The sequence below is a fragment of the Hirundo rustica genome, chromosome 3 (assembly GCF_015227805.2).
Source record: "Hirundo rustica isolate bHirRus1 chromosome 3, bHirRus1.pri.v3, whole genome shotgun sequence".
NCBI lineage: Eukaryota > Metazoa > Chordata > Aves > Passeriformes > Hirundinidae > Hirundo > Hirundo rustica.
Window position 1 is genome coordinate 41,467,515 of NC_053452.1, and position 18,215 is coordinate 41,485,729.

Genomic DNA, 18,215 nt, shown 5'->3' on the forward strand with positions numbered 1-18,215 from the left:
CAGCTGTCTATATATTATGTGTTTATTTGCTGAGGCACATTTGTCTTATAATAAACCCCACTCCTTTCTTTTTACTCAAGGTCTTCCAAATGCAGTCATGTGACCTATTGCCCTAAGGAGTATCATCCATTTTGAATAATGGACAAAAGTTGAGTTTCTTCATCCTCTTCTCTAAATTCACAGCTTCTGAAATTATTTTAAAAATCTTAAAATTATTAACTTGATATTGCAAAGTAATCATCTTATATTTCTCCAGATATCTCTAGCTGTGTCCTACTCAGCCATTAGTGATGGTTCATTTGGGATTAATTTCTTCCTATTTGTAGTTTAAATTTACTCTTCCTCCCATCTCAACAAATGATTAGTTTTGGGTTTCCTGATTCAGGACCTGATTTTTAGAAACACAAGTCTCCTTCAAATGAATTTTTTAAAAGTTTTTCTACCTGGGACAATGAATCTCTTTGTTTAAAAGTACTTACCTTCTAAATCTTGCCTTGTGTTGCAGTTTACTGAAAGGATATTCCCCAGAACAATGAGGCATTAATACCAGTGGTCAATAGTCCTCGCAGGAAAGCTATGTTCAGTCATACAAAATGAGAAGAACTGATCACCAGCAGAATGGAAGAGTTAAATAGGTCTAAAATGGCCTAGAGTGAAAAATCACCTACTGGCTTTTTAATCATGTAGGAACACAGTGGAGAGGGAAATATGCAACATATTTTATATTCCGCATCTTCCTCGGGACTGGTGGAAGAGAAATGGAGTGTGTAATGTTGTCTGTTGAGTTAATAGAGGTATCTGAAAAAGCTCAGGTAAGGAGGAAGGAGAAAAAGGAAGGGAAGGGAAAAATGGCTCAGAGGTTTGGTTTTGTTTTTTTTAATCCATATGAGCTGGAGAGGGCTATACAATTCCAGTGCTATGAAGAGCTCATTCTTCTTCAAGTAATTTCTCCTGCCTTATTAAGACAAATTATGTTGATTCTTTTTTTCTCCCCACAGAGTCTAGGGCTATGTGTGGTAAACACTGGCTTTCTCAAGCCTGTTCATGTCTGTTTGACAAATTTCAGTGTATTTATCCTCTCCAGCTACTTGTGTTAAATACAGTTTAACATTCTTATCCCAGGAACTGAGAGGAAATATCAGAGTCCACTGCAGGATTCGACCATTGCTACCTTTTGATGATGCTACTGGACATTCAGTATCACAAGACAGGTAATCTGTTTTGGTTGTGTTAGATCTTATCTGACTCATAATTCAAATACAGAGGAAATAATAGTTATGTTTATATGATAACAACTGTGTCCTTGATTTTTCTGGTTTTATGTGTGTGGGGAGACGATGATGGTATCATAAAAATGAACTGCTGCTTTCTTTCTCCTGCTAAACTGGCTCTAGCCAATCTCATCCCCCAGACTAAAAGTATGTCCATCTCATTAGAAAGCCATAGTTGTTCTGCCAAGCCAGGATTATCCTTGGCTTGGCAGAAGTAACACAGCTGCAATCAGTTTAGAGTGTATGCACTATCCTATACAAATTCTGGGATGCAGTAGTGTGAAAGCTGCCAAAAGTCGTGGGTAGAGAAACACACTCAGCGTTGCAATTGTTTTGTAATGCTATGGAACACATTGGCTGTCACCACAAACATTGGTAATTCTATTTCAGTCTGATTTGGCTCTGCATTCTGAATTTATAAAACTTTTGCTGTAACTGATGTGTCAAAACATTCCAAGATCCAAAAGGAAAAGAGGGATTAGATGCAAGTATCTGCTTAACAGGCTGAATTCTCAATAGAGGACTAACATGAAAGAAAGTAGGGATTGAAGTGTATACAAAGAAAGAAAGAAGGAAGGGGAGAACTAGGTGGGTGGCTAGAAACCAGTAATATTATCATTTGCTTTATCAGTAAATAGCTGATTTGGGGCTTTCTTTTACTGCCTAGTAATTCTAAAAGAGTACATTCAGTGTTTTAAAGTTTATTATTTTTTGGCAAATCTTACCAAAAAAAAAAAAAAAAGAGATTTTTTTAAGTAAGACAATGTCAAAAATAACAGAGAAAATATTTCAAGAAGCCTGAAGCTGAAACTTGCATTAACCTGTACTTTGTATACCTGAGAAGGAACCCACTCACTTTTTTTGTTGCAGTATGAAATAGTGCAATCAGGTGCTGACTTGCAGTGTAAAACAGGATGGACTGGGCCAAACAAACAATTGTCAAGGGTAACTTTTCTTAATGCAGCAAAAAGTTATTTAAATAAAACTTATCTATAAAACTATGGACTGATTCTCCAAAAGCTAAATAGATTTATACACCTCAGTAATCTCAATCAGTGTTTGGACTAATCATGGATTCACAATCAGGGACAAATACATGAAAGGAGGATGTTTTTCACTTTAATTTTCTAAAGTGAAAGCCTCTTGTTACAAGCTCATGCAACAATTTCAAAATAACAGAATGGCTTGCATGTGCATTCTTTTTAATTTAGTTTGTTCTAAATGTCTTTCCCAAAGGAGATTAATTTGCTTGATTTCACTTTAATTTATTCTTTATTCAAAATTAACTGCAGTGTTAGTATGTACATAGGGTACAATAACAGTGGCTATTCTGAAAGGTACTCTTCAGATAGTGTGTAGGTCACAGACACTTTAAACATTGTTTTTTCTCAGCTAAGTGGAACACTTTTGGTTTGAAAGGTACCTCTTTTTCCCCTGTTGATGCTTTTTTCTTCCCTTACAGGCAAAGAAACTTTTCCGAAAAAGCAGCATATGCAGCTGATGATGTGAGTATTTGACGGTAGAATTCAACAGCACATTCATAGATAGCAGAAGAAGAAACAAGAGGGGCATTAGAATCATGAGTTTCAAAAACCCTAAACAACAAGGTCAGGTGGTGCTCAGATTTGATTACCCATGGGTGCAATAGCAGGTGGTTTGTGCTATTTTCATCCTGACTCTTTGTAGTGGTAATAGCTTGGAGCCTTCTGCTGGGGCAGCCATCCTTTAACTGGGGTTGAATGTTTGCAACAGTCAAACTGCTGCTGACTTCCTGCTGTCAGTCCCTTTGAGCCACTTGTATGTGCTGTAGCTATTTCTAAAATTCTGTCAGGCTTTTTTTAAATTTTACTGTTGCAACACAGCTAATGCATTCAGACTGAAATCTGATACCTCAAGAACCACAGCAGCCTGTGTGGTGCTGCAGTCAAGCATGTTAAAGTATCCTGGCTTAGATCCATTGGAGGAAGAATGGTCATTGAGGCTGCAAATCCAATGACATTCCAGCATTAATTGAGGCCATTACCAAGATGTAAAATTTAAAAAGGCACAGTAGTGTGAGCTAAGGTCAAAGTATTAACTTGGGTTTTAATTTTCATAGCTGCCATAGTTCTTGGTTGGCTGCTTAGTTGGCTGTTAGTTACATGGTGATGAGCCAAAATCTCTTTTATAGTGCAGTGCTTAAAATATTGCTGAAGTGACCTGCAGTATGTTATGCATTTAAATCTCCCAAATTGTAGTTTCATTAGGCAGCTCTCACTTGCACACTATGGATAATTATATATATCCATATCTATATCTAAATGTGGGCAATTAGGTAACTAATGGAACCCATAAAGAGATGAAGAAAGAGTAAATACGTCAGGAGATAAAAAGCAAGGATCTGTAATGGCAGACATAGTATTCTGGATATCCTGACACATTTATTGTACTATAAAATACTGCAATCATTTCTGACCTGTTAAATTTTTTTTGCATAAGGATGAAATTAGGCAATATATAGGTTTTGGATTATTTCATATAGATATCTGATGTATTTCAGTATGTTTACAGGCAAGGTAGGGTCTGCTTACTTATGCCAATTTATAAGTTTTAGTTTGTATGAAAGAGTGACCTTCAATATGCTAATCTTTTTAATTTTTTCAGGAATATAAATACAAGCACAGGCTTAATTGAGAAATTAAATTTGTAAAATACTAACTTCCTGGTTTTGGAAAACACGACATAGACTTCAAGTGTTTTATTGGTTTGCCTTGACATTTATTTAGTTAAAATACTTCCCAGTTTTCATCAAAAACCTCAAGTCTTTATGTTAATTTCTTAATGTGAATTTATCTTTAAGAAAAAAAAAAAAAATATTGCGAGAATCTTCTTACAAACAGCAGTCCATTTAGACTAATCTTACAGAAGTAAAGGAAAACAATGTTTATTGCCTGTTTACTTTGCTGTTAACAACTGAAGCTGCTATGCTTGTGGCTAGGATAAATGTGCGATTTTCAGATTTAAGCATGGGGCTTGACTTGTTATTGCAAGACAGTCAAAGATTGCATTTCTGGAAACAAATTAACCATTTCCCAGACAATGATTTAAAGGAAATTTTAGATCAAGGTGAAGGAAGACTGTATGGGGTAGAGATGCTGAGTTTATTAGTTTTGCTTTTTAGATCATGACTGTCTCTCCAGATTTTTTTCCTGAAAATACTTTGTATGTAACATAACCAGGCAGCTATTTGCCATGATTGTGTTAGAAAGCAGAGCCACATTCGAGAACCAGATCCTTGGAGGCTACATGACTTCCATTTAGTCTCTGAGTGTGGGTTTTTTGTTTGTTTAGAAATTCATATCATTCTTAAAGACACACGGTCTTTTCTAACATACTGTTCATCTTGTCTAGAGAAACATTGTTCTGATTTTAAGTCTAATAAAGGCTTAAGACTTTACTAGATGTACAGAGAAGTATTGCATTTCAGTTCTTGAGTTACTTGAATATTTTTGAAGTTTTCTTTTGCTGTCCTGTGTATGCTCAGCTCCTTAACATAACATCAACAACTGTCTGAGCCCTTCTTCTGAAGCTTGTTGTGCAGTAACCGTGGAGAGTGGGTACACACCACACATCAGGTTGAACCACTCCACAGAGATTAGGACACTGAACAGTGCTGGTATTGTCACTACCTGAGAAAATGAGCAGATGAGGAGGTACTGAATGTACAGACTCTTTCTGGTGGTGACAGCCCAAGGGGGAATGAGTCCAATCTGAAATACGGGAAATTCAGCCTAAACCTGAGAAGCTGTGAGGGTAGTCAATCACTGGCACAGGTTGTCCAGGGTTTGGATCTCTGTCTTTAGAGATATTCAAAACCTGCCTGGATGAGATTGTTACAAATGCTCGTGTGAAACTTCTGCCTATTAACAGTCAATTATTTTCTTTCTATGTTATGCAAATAGAGGTTTTTTTCTCTTATTTCTCACCTTAGAGAAACCTGGTCTGGAAGTAAATTTGGTCTCTAAATCAGAAATGTATTCTATCATTCTATATATTTTTCCTTTTTTTTCCTTTCCCTGGGGTCTGTTGGTTACTGATCGTATTAGAATTTTTATGTCAGGCCATTTTGTAGCAGTGCATCTGTACTCAGCTAAATTTGCCAGTACGGGGTTTGGTAACATAGCTCATTCTTTAGAGTAAGTGTTTTGTCATCATTAGTTTGTTAATTATACATTTCTCTTCTCAAAAGAGGTAGAAATACTCATAAACTCAAAGGAAGAAATGTGATCTTTATTAGCCTTTTGCATGCTGGACATACTGTTATGTGATTGTTAATTGCCCAGCTCTTTATAACTTCAGTCTGGCAGTGCTTATTTGAAGGCCAATAGTTCAGCACTCAAACCTACTTGTCTGCAGCACATTAGGAATTTCAGCACTCCCATCAAATGCAGTAATGTAACCACAGGTTAGTAAGATAGAAAATCTCCTTGAATTGGATGAATTATTTTGTGTGCTGGAGAGCTTCCACCCAAGTTGTTGTAAGCCCCCACGTATTTTTTCTTTGCTTTTCTCAGCAATTAAGCAACATTTGCCATGAGGAGCAGAAGAGCACAGAATTTGCTAGCTAAGCCACATCAGACTGCTGTGATTGTACTCTGGTAAGAGTTTAAAGAGCTGCTTACATATTTGTCAGACTTACAAAGTTACTGTATAACTCATCTGAAAAGTGGATTCCACTAAAAACTCATGGAATTCTACAGATTGTTGTAGTGCAGCTCTTTCTTTTAGTTGTGGACTAGCATGTTATTTAATGAAATGTGCATCTTCTGCTTAGTTCTAGACAGAGCTATCTATGAAATCAAGCTGAAAAGGCACTGTGAAAATTTCCCCAACAATAAAAACAAGAACTCTCTTTTTTTTTTTTTTTTTTTTTTTTTTTTTGTTTGGTTTTGTTTTTGTTTACACCTGTAGTAGCAGCTGGGGAGGTTGCATATACTTGCCTGTGACTTTCTAGGTCCAATATAAAGTTCACGTGAGGGTTTGGATCTTTCTCTTGAAGTTAACTGCATGTTTTATTGGTTGTTATTTAATAATCTGAATGGGTTTTGAGGGCCTTTCTTATGGTTTTGCAAGTTCACTGCCTTATACTTTCTCTGAAGCTTCATGAATTGGTGACTGCTGGAGAAGGGTCTTGGACTTCCTCATCCTTAAAGCTGTCACCTGATACATTTGGATTGATGCATATTTGGGGTGGTGTATGTGCCTGTGATATTAACTATAGACAATCTGCATTTTTCTCTTAGGAAACCGTCCTTGTCAAGTGTAGCCGTCCTGGTCATGCCTCAGTAAACAAGACTTTTCAGTTTGAGAGGTGGGTAGTCCTGTGTAGCAATCTGGAAATCTGAATAGCTGGAAGATTTGTGTAGCGAAGACTAATATTTTTTAGTAGGCACTAGCTAGAGGGCAATGCTCTTTTTGGTTGGATTTTTTGAGCAGGGGAGGCAGAAGGAAAATTCTTGTTTGTTTGTTTTTAATGTGATAATTATGTTCTTCCCAGGACGAAATAATGCATTTCAGGGAATAGGTAACAGTCTTCCCTCTCAGTAAAGGCTACTGATGCAGCTAAATTTGAAGCCTGTATAGAGACTTACTTGTCTTTTTTCATAACCTGTGTAGCTGTCCTGATCCTTACAACATGTTGCAAGGTTAAAGGTAAGGAAGTGTTTGCCTTTGAGTACTTAAAGGGAGCTCATAAGAAAATGGGGCCAAACTTTTTAGTAGGGCCTGTTGCAATAGGAACAGGAGTAATGGTTTTAAACTAAAAGAGGGTCAATGGAGACTAGATAAGGAAGAATATTTTCACAATGAATGCGGTGAAATGCTGGAATATCAGATTCCTGGAAATATCTGAGCCCAGGTGTTATGGGACTTTGAGCAACCTGATGTAGTTGATGTCCCTGCTCATTGCAGGGGGATTGGACTCAGTGACCTTTAAAGGTTCCTTGAAAACCAGACAATTTAATGGTTCTATGAATTGAGATGGATTGCAAGATTTCAGCATTAGACTTAGAGCATGACTTTGGCAGAAACTGGACTGAGCACTTGTATGAGTTGATGTTCAAACAGCCTGATCTGAGGCAGCAAGGCAGAGCAGTGGCATGGGAATCAGTGATCTCCAAGGGAAAGGCTACAATAGGACTACTTTCTGTATTAGAAACCCAAAAATCCACAGAGATTAATCGGATTTTGAATGCACCATTTGTGATAAGGGCTTTAATGGGACATCAGAGTCACTGCCAGTCTATAAGTGAGACAGAAAACTGCTGCAAGTCAGGCTGAAAGGTGCCTTCTGTTCTCTCAAAATGGTGCTGACCTGGACCTCTGAAAATGGGAATGAAGAGTTAAGTAATACAATGAGAACTCTGTAAATGAGGAAATACAAAATTTTACCTCAATACCTCTTTCTAATACAAACTTTGCATCTATATATTGCAGTGACTCAGGAGGCTGTCTACCCTGAACCATGATGCAAAATCCCTTGGGAACAGAATACAGGAGAACAATTTCATGCTTCTTTGCTTGAAGGCAAAACTTGATTTAAAGTCAGATGTACCCAGCATGAAATATCTGTCCTGGTTTAAACTTAATGTCTGAGCCTGTTCACCCAGAATTCCTGTAGCTCTGCTAAATATTGTTAGTCATTGACCCTTTCCTCAAGGTGTTATTCTATAATGCTGCAGTTTTCTACTCACAGGAGAATGGGGACTGCTGTTGTGGAGGCCGCCAAGCGCCTGAAAAATCCTGAGATAATGCCGATCTTGAGGAAACTTTACTGATCCCACAGGTTATAGGACCTCTTTGATTCAAGGCATATGAGATCTCTTAGGGTACATGCCCCCCTCACATGTTGCTAAGTTACTCAAAGTAATTCCTTTCACTCTTCAGCTGTACCTAACCCAGCTGTACCAGTTGAAGTAAGCACAATGCTGGAATTCAACTCTGTAGAGGAGCACAGTTCATGGTATTGACAAAGGACTCCAGAGGTGCTGTGATTCTGGAAATGTGGTGTAGATCCTGGTAATCAGGAAAAGGGTTAAAAAAATGTAAATCCCCCAAAGAATGCAATTCGCCAGGAATGTTTTTTTAGTGTCCCAGTACAGCTATTTTTTTATAAACAGAAAAGCATATGTTTCTTATGAACTCTAAAATGTTTATTTTTTTAGCAATGTTTTATGGAACTAATAAATGTCAAAATATTTGATTTCAGCTCAGGAAGAAAATTCCAGCTTTCAACATGTTATGCTTTTATAATTTTATTGGCAAATCAGTTAGCAAAATAAAAAGGAAGCTCAGAATTTTCAATGTGAAATTCACATTAATCAGTACACAGGGACAAATCTATCATTCTGGTAAAAATACATGGGGTTTTAGAAAGAGATTCTTTGGATTTGCGGCATCTTTCATGGTTTCTAATAGCTAATGAAGTGGGTGTCCAGGCTTCAGCCAAGGCTGTGGTTACAGTGTAGCATAAACTAGTTCAAGACTACTTTAAACCACTTTATTTCACTGTGGATAGCATTTGAACCACAGCAGCTAAGTAGTGGCAGTAAAACCCCTTTAGGAAGTTGAATAAATATTTGAGTAGTTACTGTAACATGGATTCACATGCCTTTCCTCGGATCAGCTACCAGAGCCTGACCCTGGCATAGCTGTACTGACCCCAGCTGTGGTTGTACTTGGAAGAAATGGCCTCAAGCTGCACTAGGGCTCAGGTGTGTCCAGCCTGTGTTCAGGTTGGACCTCAGGAAGATTTTTTTTCACAGAAAGGGTGCCTTAGCACTGGAACAGGCTGCCCAGGGAGGTGGTAGAGTCACCATCCCCGGAAGTGTTCAAGAAATGACTGGATGTGACACCACTGCTATGCGTTAGTTGGTAACGTGGTGTTCAGTCAAAGGTTGGACTTGATGGCCTTGGAGGTCTTTTCCAAGCTAATTGATTCTGTGATTCTATTTTGCTGAGCAAATGAACTGCTAAGACTGATTGATTCTAGCCCGAGTTGTGGCCTGTAGCAATGTGTTTGCTTTCTTAGGCAACAAAAGTCATCAACTGTGAATGTTTTAATCATTAAAATGCTTTTCTTAGTATTTTCTCTCTTTTTTTTTTTAATTTTTATTTTTTTTATTTATGTAGTAGCTCTGAGATGTTTTGATGTGCAAAGAAAAAATATTTTAACACTTACTAAGTTAGAGACCTATCTGGTTAAGATGGAGAACTGGGTGCTAATGAATATTTCATCAGTTGCAGATGATAGATGAAGCAGAGAAAAGTGTTTGCAAGTCTTTTTACTCTTTTATATTGACCTTGCAGGTTGGATGTGCAAAGTTTGCTGAAGCATATGCTCATGTGCATGCAAAGTAGGGACAGAGTATTCAATGCCTGTGTCCTCCCAGTCCGAACTGTGCCATATCCCTGCATATTTGTTGGTTTCTCAGCGCACTATGATGGCACATCAGTGGAATGGCAATACAAGCAGTATTTACCCATCAAGCCAGACAAGTGCTCCTTTCCTGATTTAAGAGAGTACATTTTCATGCAGCTTACAATTAGTCTGTGGAACACGTTGCCACAGGATGTTGCTCCGGGCCAAGAATTTAGCAAGATGAAGAAAGAAACTGAATGCTAATTCTAATAATATTTTTTTTGAAACAGAGATTCAACTCATATTTCAGTTTTGAGGCCAGTATACAGCTTTTAAGGATTAGGATGAGGCACAGATGAATTATTGTCTCTGGCCACCATATTGTTTCTGGCTGTTGTCAGGAAAAATGCTGAGTTCAGTGCATTGGCTCCAATTCTGTATCTGTTTGTCAGTGATCCCTCTGTATAATCTTATTTATGGAGAGCATGAGTACAAAAACTCTTATTTGTGCAGTCTATAGACTCTACCAGACAGATTATGGTCAGATATACAAAGAGGCTTGCATAAATGCTGAGGAGCACACTTTGTCTTTATTCGGTTAACCTGGTAGTATCCTGTACAATCTGCGGAATGCTGTTAAGTGTACTGGTGTACTGTATACACAGAGAAGTGACTATGCTTTGTAATGTTTGCTGCTACCAAAATTCCTGTTTCTAATTAACCATTTTGCTGTGAGCTATAAAGAACATACATTATCTATTGGAAAACAGAGCTAGACAAAACGCCCCACCCCCCAAAAAAACCCCACCAACACTTAGAAAAAAACAACACCACAGAAAGATACCACCAGAAGGGAAACTTTTTCACAAGATAAACATTCATACCTCAAATATTTAACTGTGGGTAATGACATTCATATTTTAGATTCTGTTCATCTTGTATAAACAATGGGTGCTGAAGGCTGTAATCTTGAGGAGGATATATTTTTGGTGTGCTGCAGAGGAAATTAATGAGTTAGGATATCCACGTTTTATGATTAGAATTTCTTCTCTCTGATGATTTCCATTTTCCGGTCTAGATTTTATGTTGTACAAACCTGAAAGAGTTGGAGGAAAGATTTCTTTGAAGATAACTTTTTTTCCCTCCTTGCATTCAAAAAACATATGGAGTTGTTTCAGACATCAGTGTATTGGCCCAAGTGTTGAACTGTTGTTGCTCTTTTCTAAGAGGTGGAATAACTCATGCAACCCAATTGTCTTCCATTCTGTTTAAAAATAGGTCTTCACTCCACATCATTATGTAAAAGAAAGTCTTCCCTTGAGTGAGAAGTGTTGATTTCAAAGTAGGTAGTTCATCAGGGCTGGGGATGGAAATACCTTAGGCTGATATTGCCCACAAAGATAATGCATCCTTAAACATGAACTTCAGGAGCATTGTGATTTCTGCTACGCCACTGAGTCTTCTGAGACGAGTCCTCAGCAAGTTTGCAGTCTATACCTCTTTTTTTCCCCCCAAATTTACCCACATCTAAAGGGGCAGTTCAACCTGACCACTGTCTTCCATAATGTGATGCATAGGAAACCCAGGCAGCAGGGCTATTTCACATTCTGGTAGGTGGGGAAAAGTTACAGCAATCCAATCCAGTACAGTCAAAAGAAGAAGACTCTGTGTGCCAGAGGGGCAGGCAGGAGGTGTAGGATGAACTCAGAAATCCACAAGGGTACACCTATGTGTTGTTCTCCCCAAAAGACACAACAGCTGCTCCCAAAATGTGAGTGAGAACTTTGGAGTTCCAATTTTCAGTTCTCTGACATGTCAGCAGATCCCAGATTTTACGTCACTGGCCTACAGTATCTATGGTCTGTGTTCTTGTGACGGCATTTATATTTTTAATTTGGTTAATCATTGCACTTTGTTCCTCAGAGTTTACAGTGATTTGGAGTCTCAAGATGCAGTATTTGCAGATGTGGCCCCTTTGCTTACATCTCTCCTTGATGGGTAAGTTAAGAGGTTGCAGTAAGAAAGCTAAAGCAAAATAATCTACTGAAAACCATCAATAAAAAAATAATTAATAATGGTGATCTAGTCAAGTTTTATGGCTTTGCAGTTCCATTTTCCTGTTTTCTTTTATACTCAGCACCAAGTGAATAGTTTCCCTATATAAACAGCGAAAACACAGTTTTCAAAATTTAGCAGAGCAGACAAATTTTTAAAAATGAAAAAAACCTGTTTTTTTTTCCTTCTGATCTGCTTCTGTCAAACTGATGCTTCTAATGGGAGATGTCTTTTTTCTTTGTGCTCTTTAGGTTATGTTTTATAACTTTTCCAGTTGCAGACATTGTATGATCCATCTTTTCCATCAGTGTGTTCACTGTGAATGTTGTGTTCAATGTGAAAGGCCTGCCAGGGACACTCTCTGTTCTGGTTTTGTGTCCAGCACAGGCCATAGAAGGTGCTATGACTGATTCCTGGTTGAACCACAACTGAACATTCTCAGTCATTCTACTGCTCCTTCAGGCACTGGGGTAAAACAGAATTCTGGTTTGAATACAAAACTGATCAGTAACAAGCACTAACAAATACATGAAATTACTTCTAGCTACTGAAGCTCATAAAGTGTGATTTTTCTTAAGTACTGAGACAACTTAAGCTACACTTGCAAAGGAGCTTTGATGTGCATATTGTTATATTCCTTGAGGCTTGAACTGAGTTTTATGCATAACTTCCTTTCTTCTCCTTTTTTATCCCTGTCCCAGTACCACTTAATTATATGGTAGGGCTGTCATGGATTTTGCTCCCTGTAGAGGAAAAGACAGTCCTTTTCCATTCACAGTGGCATAGTTGAACAGTGGCAAATCTTGTTTTCAGCAGCCTGCACAATGAAGTTTCCAAGGTTCCTTTTCTTAAAAGCATCCTAGAAGAAGTATCTAAAGATACTGTGAATATTGGGGATTCTATATGCCACAGAGGGCCCCCCAAGGGCTCCCTAGTTGAGGGAAGTCATAGATTGCACTATTGTTATTTACCAGTGATGAGTAACCACAGTTTCTTTAGCTGACCAACCTAGGACCACTAGGTTGCAGGAGTTTAAAGAAGTCTTAAAACTACTGCTTTCTCTCTCCACTTTTCCTTTTGCAATGATTGTAATTTTGCCTTGGTTCAACATGTCCCTTAAGTGTCTTCAGGCATATCTGATCTGTACCTTTATCTGCTGTACTTCCCACCTACTAATTTTTACATGGGGACAATCCTCTCCTAAAAGCTAAGATTTTTGTAGTCGGTTAGGAAATGTTCAGTTATTGAAAACAAAAGACCTGTCTTGTTCTTCCAGAAGTGCTGTTTAAACAGAAGCAGATTCTCAGGAAAGGCGAGTCTGTGCATATGAGCACAGCAGCTCTCCCACTGTAAATGGGAAACAGACATACTTAGTCTGAACCTTGGACCTCTTTGCTGCTCCTGATTGTTTTAGTCTGGGTTCTAAAGTGGTCTGTAACAACTTCTAGCTTGAGTAGAAGGGAGTGTTCACTCCTTTTCCTTATTTTTTCCTATGTTTTTCTTTCCTAATGGATTGTTTCATTTTTCAGTACAAATATAGAGAAAGAAAAGATTGTTCCATATGTAAACCAGACAAAGTTTAGCAGGCTTTAAAGTTTACCCTGAGCCATACAGGGCCAACAAGGGAGTAAGATAACTCTTCTTTACAGTGTTGAAGAATCCAACTTGTTTGTTTATTTTAAAGAATTAATTTCTCCTCCTTTCATTTCCTTTAACAGTGATCTCTCTTAGGGATAACTTTGCTAGAGTGAACACCCACAATCTTTTCAGGAGAGAAACGCTACAAAACTATTGGTATTTTAGCTTGACAGTAAGAACTTTTCTAAATAGGAATATAACTGTTATATGCAAATAATAAAGTGAAGAAGGAAAAATATCAGGGCACATAGGTGAATCATAGTCAAAAATCTTCAGACTTCTCCATTTGAAAGCTTTATGCTGGAGCCAGAGCACCAGTGAAGTAAACTATAAGTATCTATTATTATATAGATGAATATAAAGTAATCTTGTCCTCTTGTTGAATTCCCCAGCAATTCATTATCTCCTGTACCTGCTTAGATATGATACTGCTTTGGCCAGTTTTAGATCATTTGGGCCGACTGGAACACTGTTTTGGCTTTGGCAGAGAAGTTACCACTGATTGATACCCCACTTGCACCTCTGTCTTCAATGTTACAATCCTCTGCCCACTTAACTTCTAATCATATCTTCTATATCTTGTCAGAACTATTTTGTCCATGATGCTTACTGTCTTATAACTAGCAGCAATTAAGGAAATTTCAAATAGCTGGACTTTAGGAGAGACTTTTAGGGAGACTAATTCTGTTTTTCCTAAGAAAAAAAACATCTGGCTCCCTTTTTAGTTCCAAAGAACTGTTTAATTTTGAAATAGGGCTAGAGGTCTCAGTAAGGTACAGGCTGGCCAGGCAGTGTGTATGAGGGGTGGAACTGTGAAAATTACTCATTGTTAGTCTAGCTAAAAACTACCAAAATTAGTGGGATCTTTTCTACTGAGTTATGTCAGCAGTGAATACTTCAAGAAATCCCTCATATCAGATTTACAGCCCTAACTGCTATCACATTTAATTTTACTGCACCGCTCTTTGTTTTCAATTACAGTTATCTCATCTCCTTTATTTCATCAAATCTATGACTAGACTTCTATTTTATACTCTGCAGTGCGTGCTAAAATCTGGAGGGACCTTACTATAGATTCATTGACTGCAACTTTGACTTCACATTCCCCGAAAGGGTACCCAGGTATTCTCCATGTGGCTTATCAGCCCACATTTCTTTCTAACAAGTGGAAGCTTTCAAAATAATCCTCCTGAAATAATTGCTTCTAGGCATGTTTAATATGCATGTAAGTATTTCATTACTTGAAACCATACATTTAAAACAATTAGATGAGGGGTGTCCATTGAAATAACCTGGTGTGTGCTTGAAACTACATTTCTGATATGAGGAAAAGCATCAGATAATCAAAAGCAGCTGTTTCAGGTCTGCCCACAGAGGAGGTAGCTTAGGCAGTGAAATTTTATTCCTTGGCAGAACAGGAGCAAGCTCATTCTTGCAACTCTCTAGTAGAACAGAAGCTTCTGCAAACTGTGAAACACTTTTTGTGTACGAAGGTTCTGCTAATGTTGTATCTCTGAAAAAACAAGATAGTCCAGGCAGGGAGCAGTCCTGTCAGCATAACTGCATGTCTTCCAAGGGTTTGGCCAACACAATACTGTGGTCAACATGGAGTTGCTGGCAGGGCCAGCAGAGCAGGCACAGCCAAGGAGGGGCAAAACTTCAGCTGCATAGCACAGTGTTGGTCCTCCATACAAAGCAGTTCTGTGGCTGGATGCGTCTGTATCCACCCACTTATTTTGCTTAAGATGTTGACTTTGATCCGATTGTTAGTAACACACTTTCTGGATAAGATTCATACATCTCAGCTCAGATCCCTGTGGCACAGACTCCACAACAGTGCTCACAGCTGTGAACAATTCTTCTTCTATTATTACTTCCAGTGCCGCCAAGAGGCCTTTTCAGAGTTCTGCTCATTAGACATACTTACTTGTCTGCTTCAGAAATGATGCATAGGTGCCTGTTCCTCTGCACTGACACTGTACATTTTAATTTTCTACTTGTCCTTATCAGAGCAGTTCCTGCCACCTTTCTTCCAGAGTAGTCATTGTGTGCATGCTCATTCTCAATAGGTTTAAAATTTGTGCCTCCTATTCTTAGGGCTTTCTTTGAGGGCTATGACTGATGAGCCTGTCTGAGAGAGGCTATGAGAGTTGAAGAGTTTCCAGCTGTTAGGATACAAGTGCAGTGGTTTGCAGCACAGCACTGTAACACGAATCAAGCCCAGAAATGGTTTACTTTAAAGTGCTGTGCAGTAAACTGCAGTGGTTCAGGGGCTGATTAAAAAGCATCTCAGTAGTGCAAAAGCTGAAAGCTGGGCAGGCAAGGAGGTCTAATAGCATCAATCATTCCAAGCTAAGGATCCTTTAAACTTCTACTTAAAAGCATCCCTTCAACTCTGCTTAAAAAATAAAATCTGTTTAGGTGATGTTATGAACAGTAATTACTGTCAGACTTTGAGATCTGCAGAAAGAAATCAGGGGCAGTGTTTTTATAAAAAATAAAAACTGTTTAGGTGATGTTATGAACAGTAATTACTGTCAGACTTTGAGATCTGCAGAAAGAAATCAGGGTCAGTGTTTTTATTTTCTTGTTTAGGTTTTTGTACCCAAATGACTTGGAGTCTTACTTGCCACCTAACACACACATTTGGTAACAGTAAAATAAATTATAGCACTTCTGTTTTTCAGGTACAATGTTTGTATCATGGCTTATGGGCAAACTGGAAGTGGGAAGACATACACAATGTTGGGACCACAGTCAGAGGGGAACTTAGCATTCTCCATAGAAGAGGAATCAGAACTTGGAATTATTCCTCGAGCTGCCCAAGAAATGTTCAGGTAAAAATTAAGTAAAGTAAAATGACTGCTGTCAGTGGCAGCCACTTTAAACTGTATAGGAAGGATGAAATAATGATTGTAAGGTATTTATCATTTCAGCTTCACAATGGTTAAATATTTATAGCTTCTCTGACCACCATTTGATTTTTGAGTTTTTATATCGATTTCTAGTCTCTCTCCTGCTTAATCTGATGTTCTAAGACAGTAAGATTATGGAGTTTTACTGTGTGTTATCTGTCCATGTGGCTTTCAGACTCTAATTAAACTTCTGAAAATGTTTCAACCATAGTTGTGGGAGTCCAAAAGATAATTAAGTTCCGGAAAGTTCTGACAAGTACAACAACAACAAAGAAAATTGACAACTGGAATACATTGAAGAGGATTCAGATTAGAACCCAGAAAGTTCTAATCAGTTCAGTTTCTTTCCTAAGAAAGAAGAATAATAGAATTTTTAACTACAATCTGTTCTTGTTTCAAGGGTTCTTAGATTTTTTGGTTGAACCTAATACAGGATTGAACTAATAGGCTGCTGTGTTGTAGTAGAAGAGCCATTAGAAGTTTTTCCAGCTAAGCCTGTTTGTTTTGGAGAAGGCTATAAACCAAATCAAGCAATGAATTTTATATGAGAATAACTGTGTAACTGTAAATACTCCTCTGAATAGAGAAGCCCTTAATTTATGGATTTTCTGAGGCTATGAACAGATAACTTCTTGCAGATATAGCTTCCCATCTCTGTTCATTGCTTGCACTCTTCCCGATTTTGTACTCTGAGCTCTGAGTGCAGTAACTGCCAGCAGAGAAATGGTATTAAAAAATCCTGAGGTAGGAGGCTAGTGGAAAAAACAAGCTGGCACAGCTGTTTGGAAAATTAAATTCTATTTACTTCTTCAAGTATAAATAAACTTTATATTCTGATTCTTCAAGTTAACATTTACATATAGATGAGGAAATTCTATACCTGCAGATACTTAGTAAATGCTTTTATCAGTTTGTAATTATATTACAGTTAAAGAATAGATCTCTGTTTACAGATTGTTCATTTGTGGTTTGACTTCTACATTGTTGGGCTTTTTTCTTCAATTTTTAAAAAAATTATTACTATTATAATTATTTTATTTTTATTTGCCAGGCTTATTTCAGAAAAGCCACCAGGAAGTTACTGGGTTGAGGTTTCTGTTGTAGAAGTGTATAATAATGAAATTTTTGATCTTCTGGCCAAAGACAGCTATGGAAAAGTGTTTGGCGTCAAACGTGATGTTGTCACAACCAGAGAAGGGAAGAGCGATGTGCCACTGCTGACGCACGTGTGAGTACACGGCCTGTTCCTACCATCCCAACACGATCTGCTCTTAACGCTGTGTAGAGCTGTCAGCAGATTGCATTATAGGCACCAGACTGCTTCTAAACAATGAGTCCTTAGCATATGCAAAAGAACAGTTCTGTTTGTGTTAGCTGTCTATTAGACTGCAGTTGGCTGCAAATGTCAAAATACCTCCAGAAATAACTGTACAATTACTTTGAGTTATACTCCTGTGTTAAGTGCTTTCCACTCAGAATGCCTGAAGGTTGCTTCATATTTTGTTGTTGCTGGATCTATGGCATCTTGTCAGCTGTAGAAAAAGAAGGGTTAATCTAGTCACAAAGCACTTAACATTCAGTCTTGCTGAATTATAAAATTTACAGATTATAATAGATATTTACATACCAGTTGCAAATAGTTAAGCAGCTGTAGGGTGTAAGCTTTCCCTTTATGCACTGGAGTTACAAAAAAATAGAATAAGATTTTAAGTGATCTTTTAATACAAATACCCATCTTAATATTACTTAATGTTCTGTTTTCATAACTGGAGGTGTTAAAGCTGGAATTGTTATGTTGGCATTTGAACTGGTAGGTCTTGAAAATCGAGATTCTTCAAGCTAAAAGCTAAGAAGCAGCAAAGCTTCTCACAATTCACTCTTAAGATTTACCTTCCCAGCACTGGTGTATGCCAGGTTTGATCCTTATTTACACAACTT

General features: G+C 37.9%; 1 protein-coding gene across 6 annotated transcripts in view; it reads left to right on the plus strand.

Moving 5' to 3' along the window:
- Nucleotides 1-18,215, plus strand: part of KIF25 (kinesin family member 25) — a 41,772-nt gene that overhangs the window by 11,859 nt on the left and 11,698 nt on the right. For all 6 annotated transcript variants that reach the window (XM_040059126.2, XM_040059130.2, XM_040059127.2 and 3 more), the window contains 6 exons: nt 1,123-1,211; nt 2,734-2,776; nt 6,554-6,621; nt 11,593-11,667; nt 16,050-16,199; nt 17,329-17,505. In XM_040059126.2, the coding sequence (XP_039915060.1) occupies nt 1,123-1,211; nt 2,734-2,776; nt 6,554-6,621; nt 11,593-11,667; nt 16,050-16,199; nt 17,329-17,505 (602 nt within the window). The remainder of the gene's footprint in view (nt 1-1,122; nt 1,212-2,733; nt 2,777-6,553; nt 6,622-11,592; nt 11,668-16,049; nt 16,200-17,328; nt 17,506-18,215) is intronic.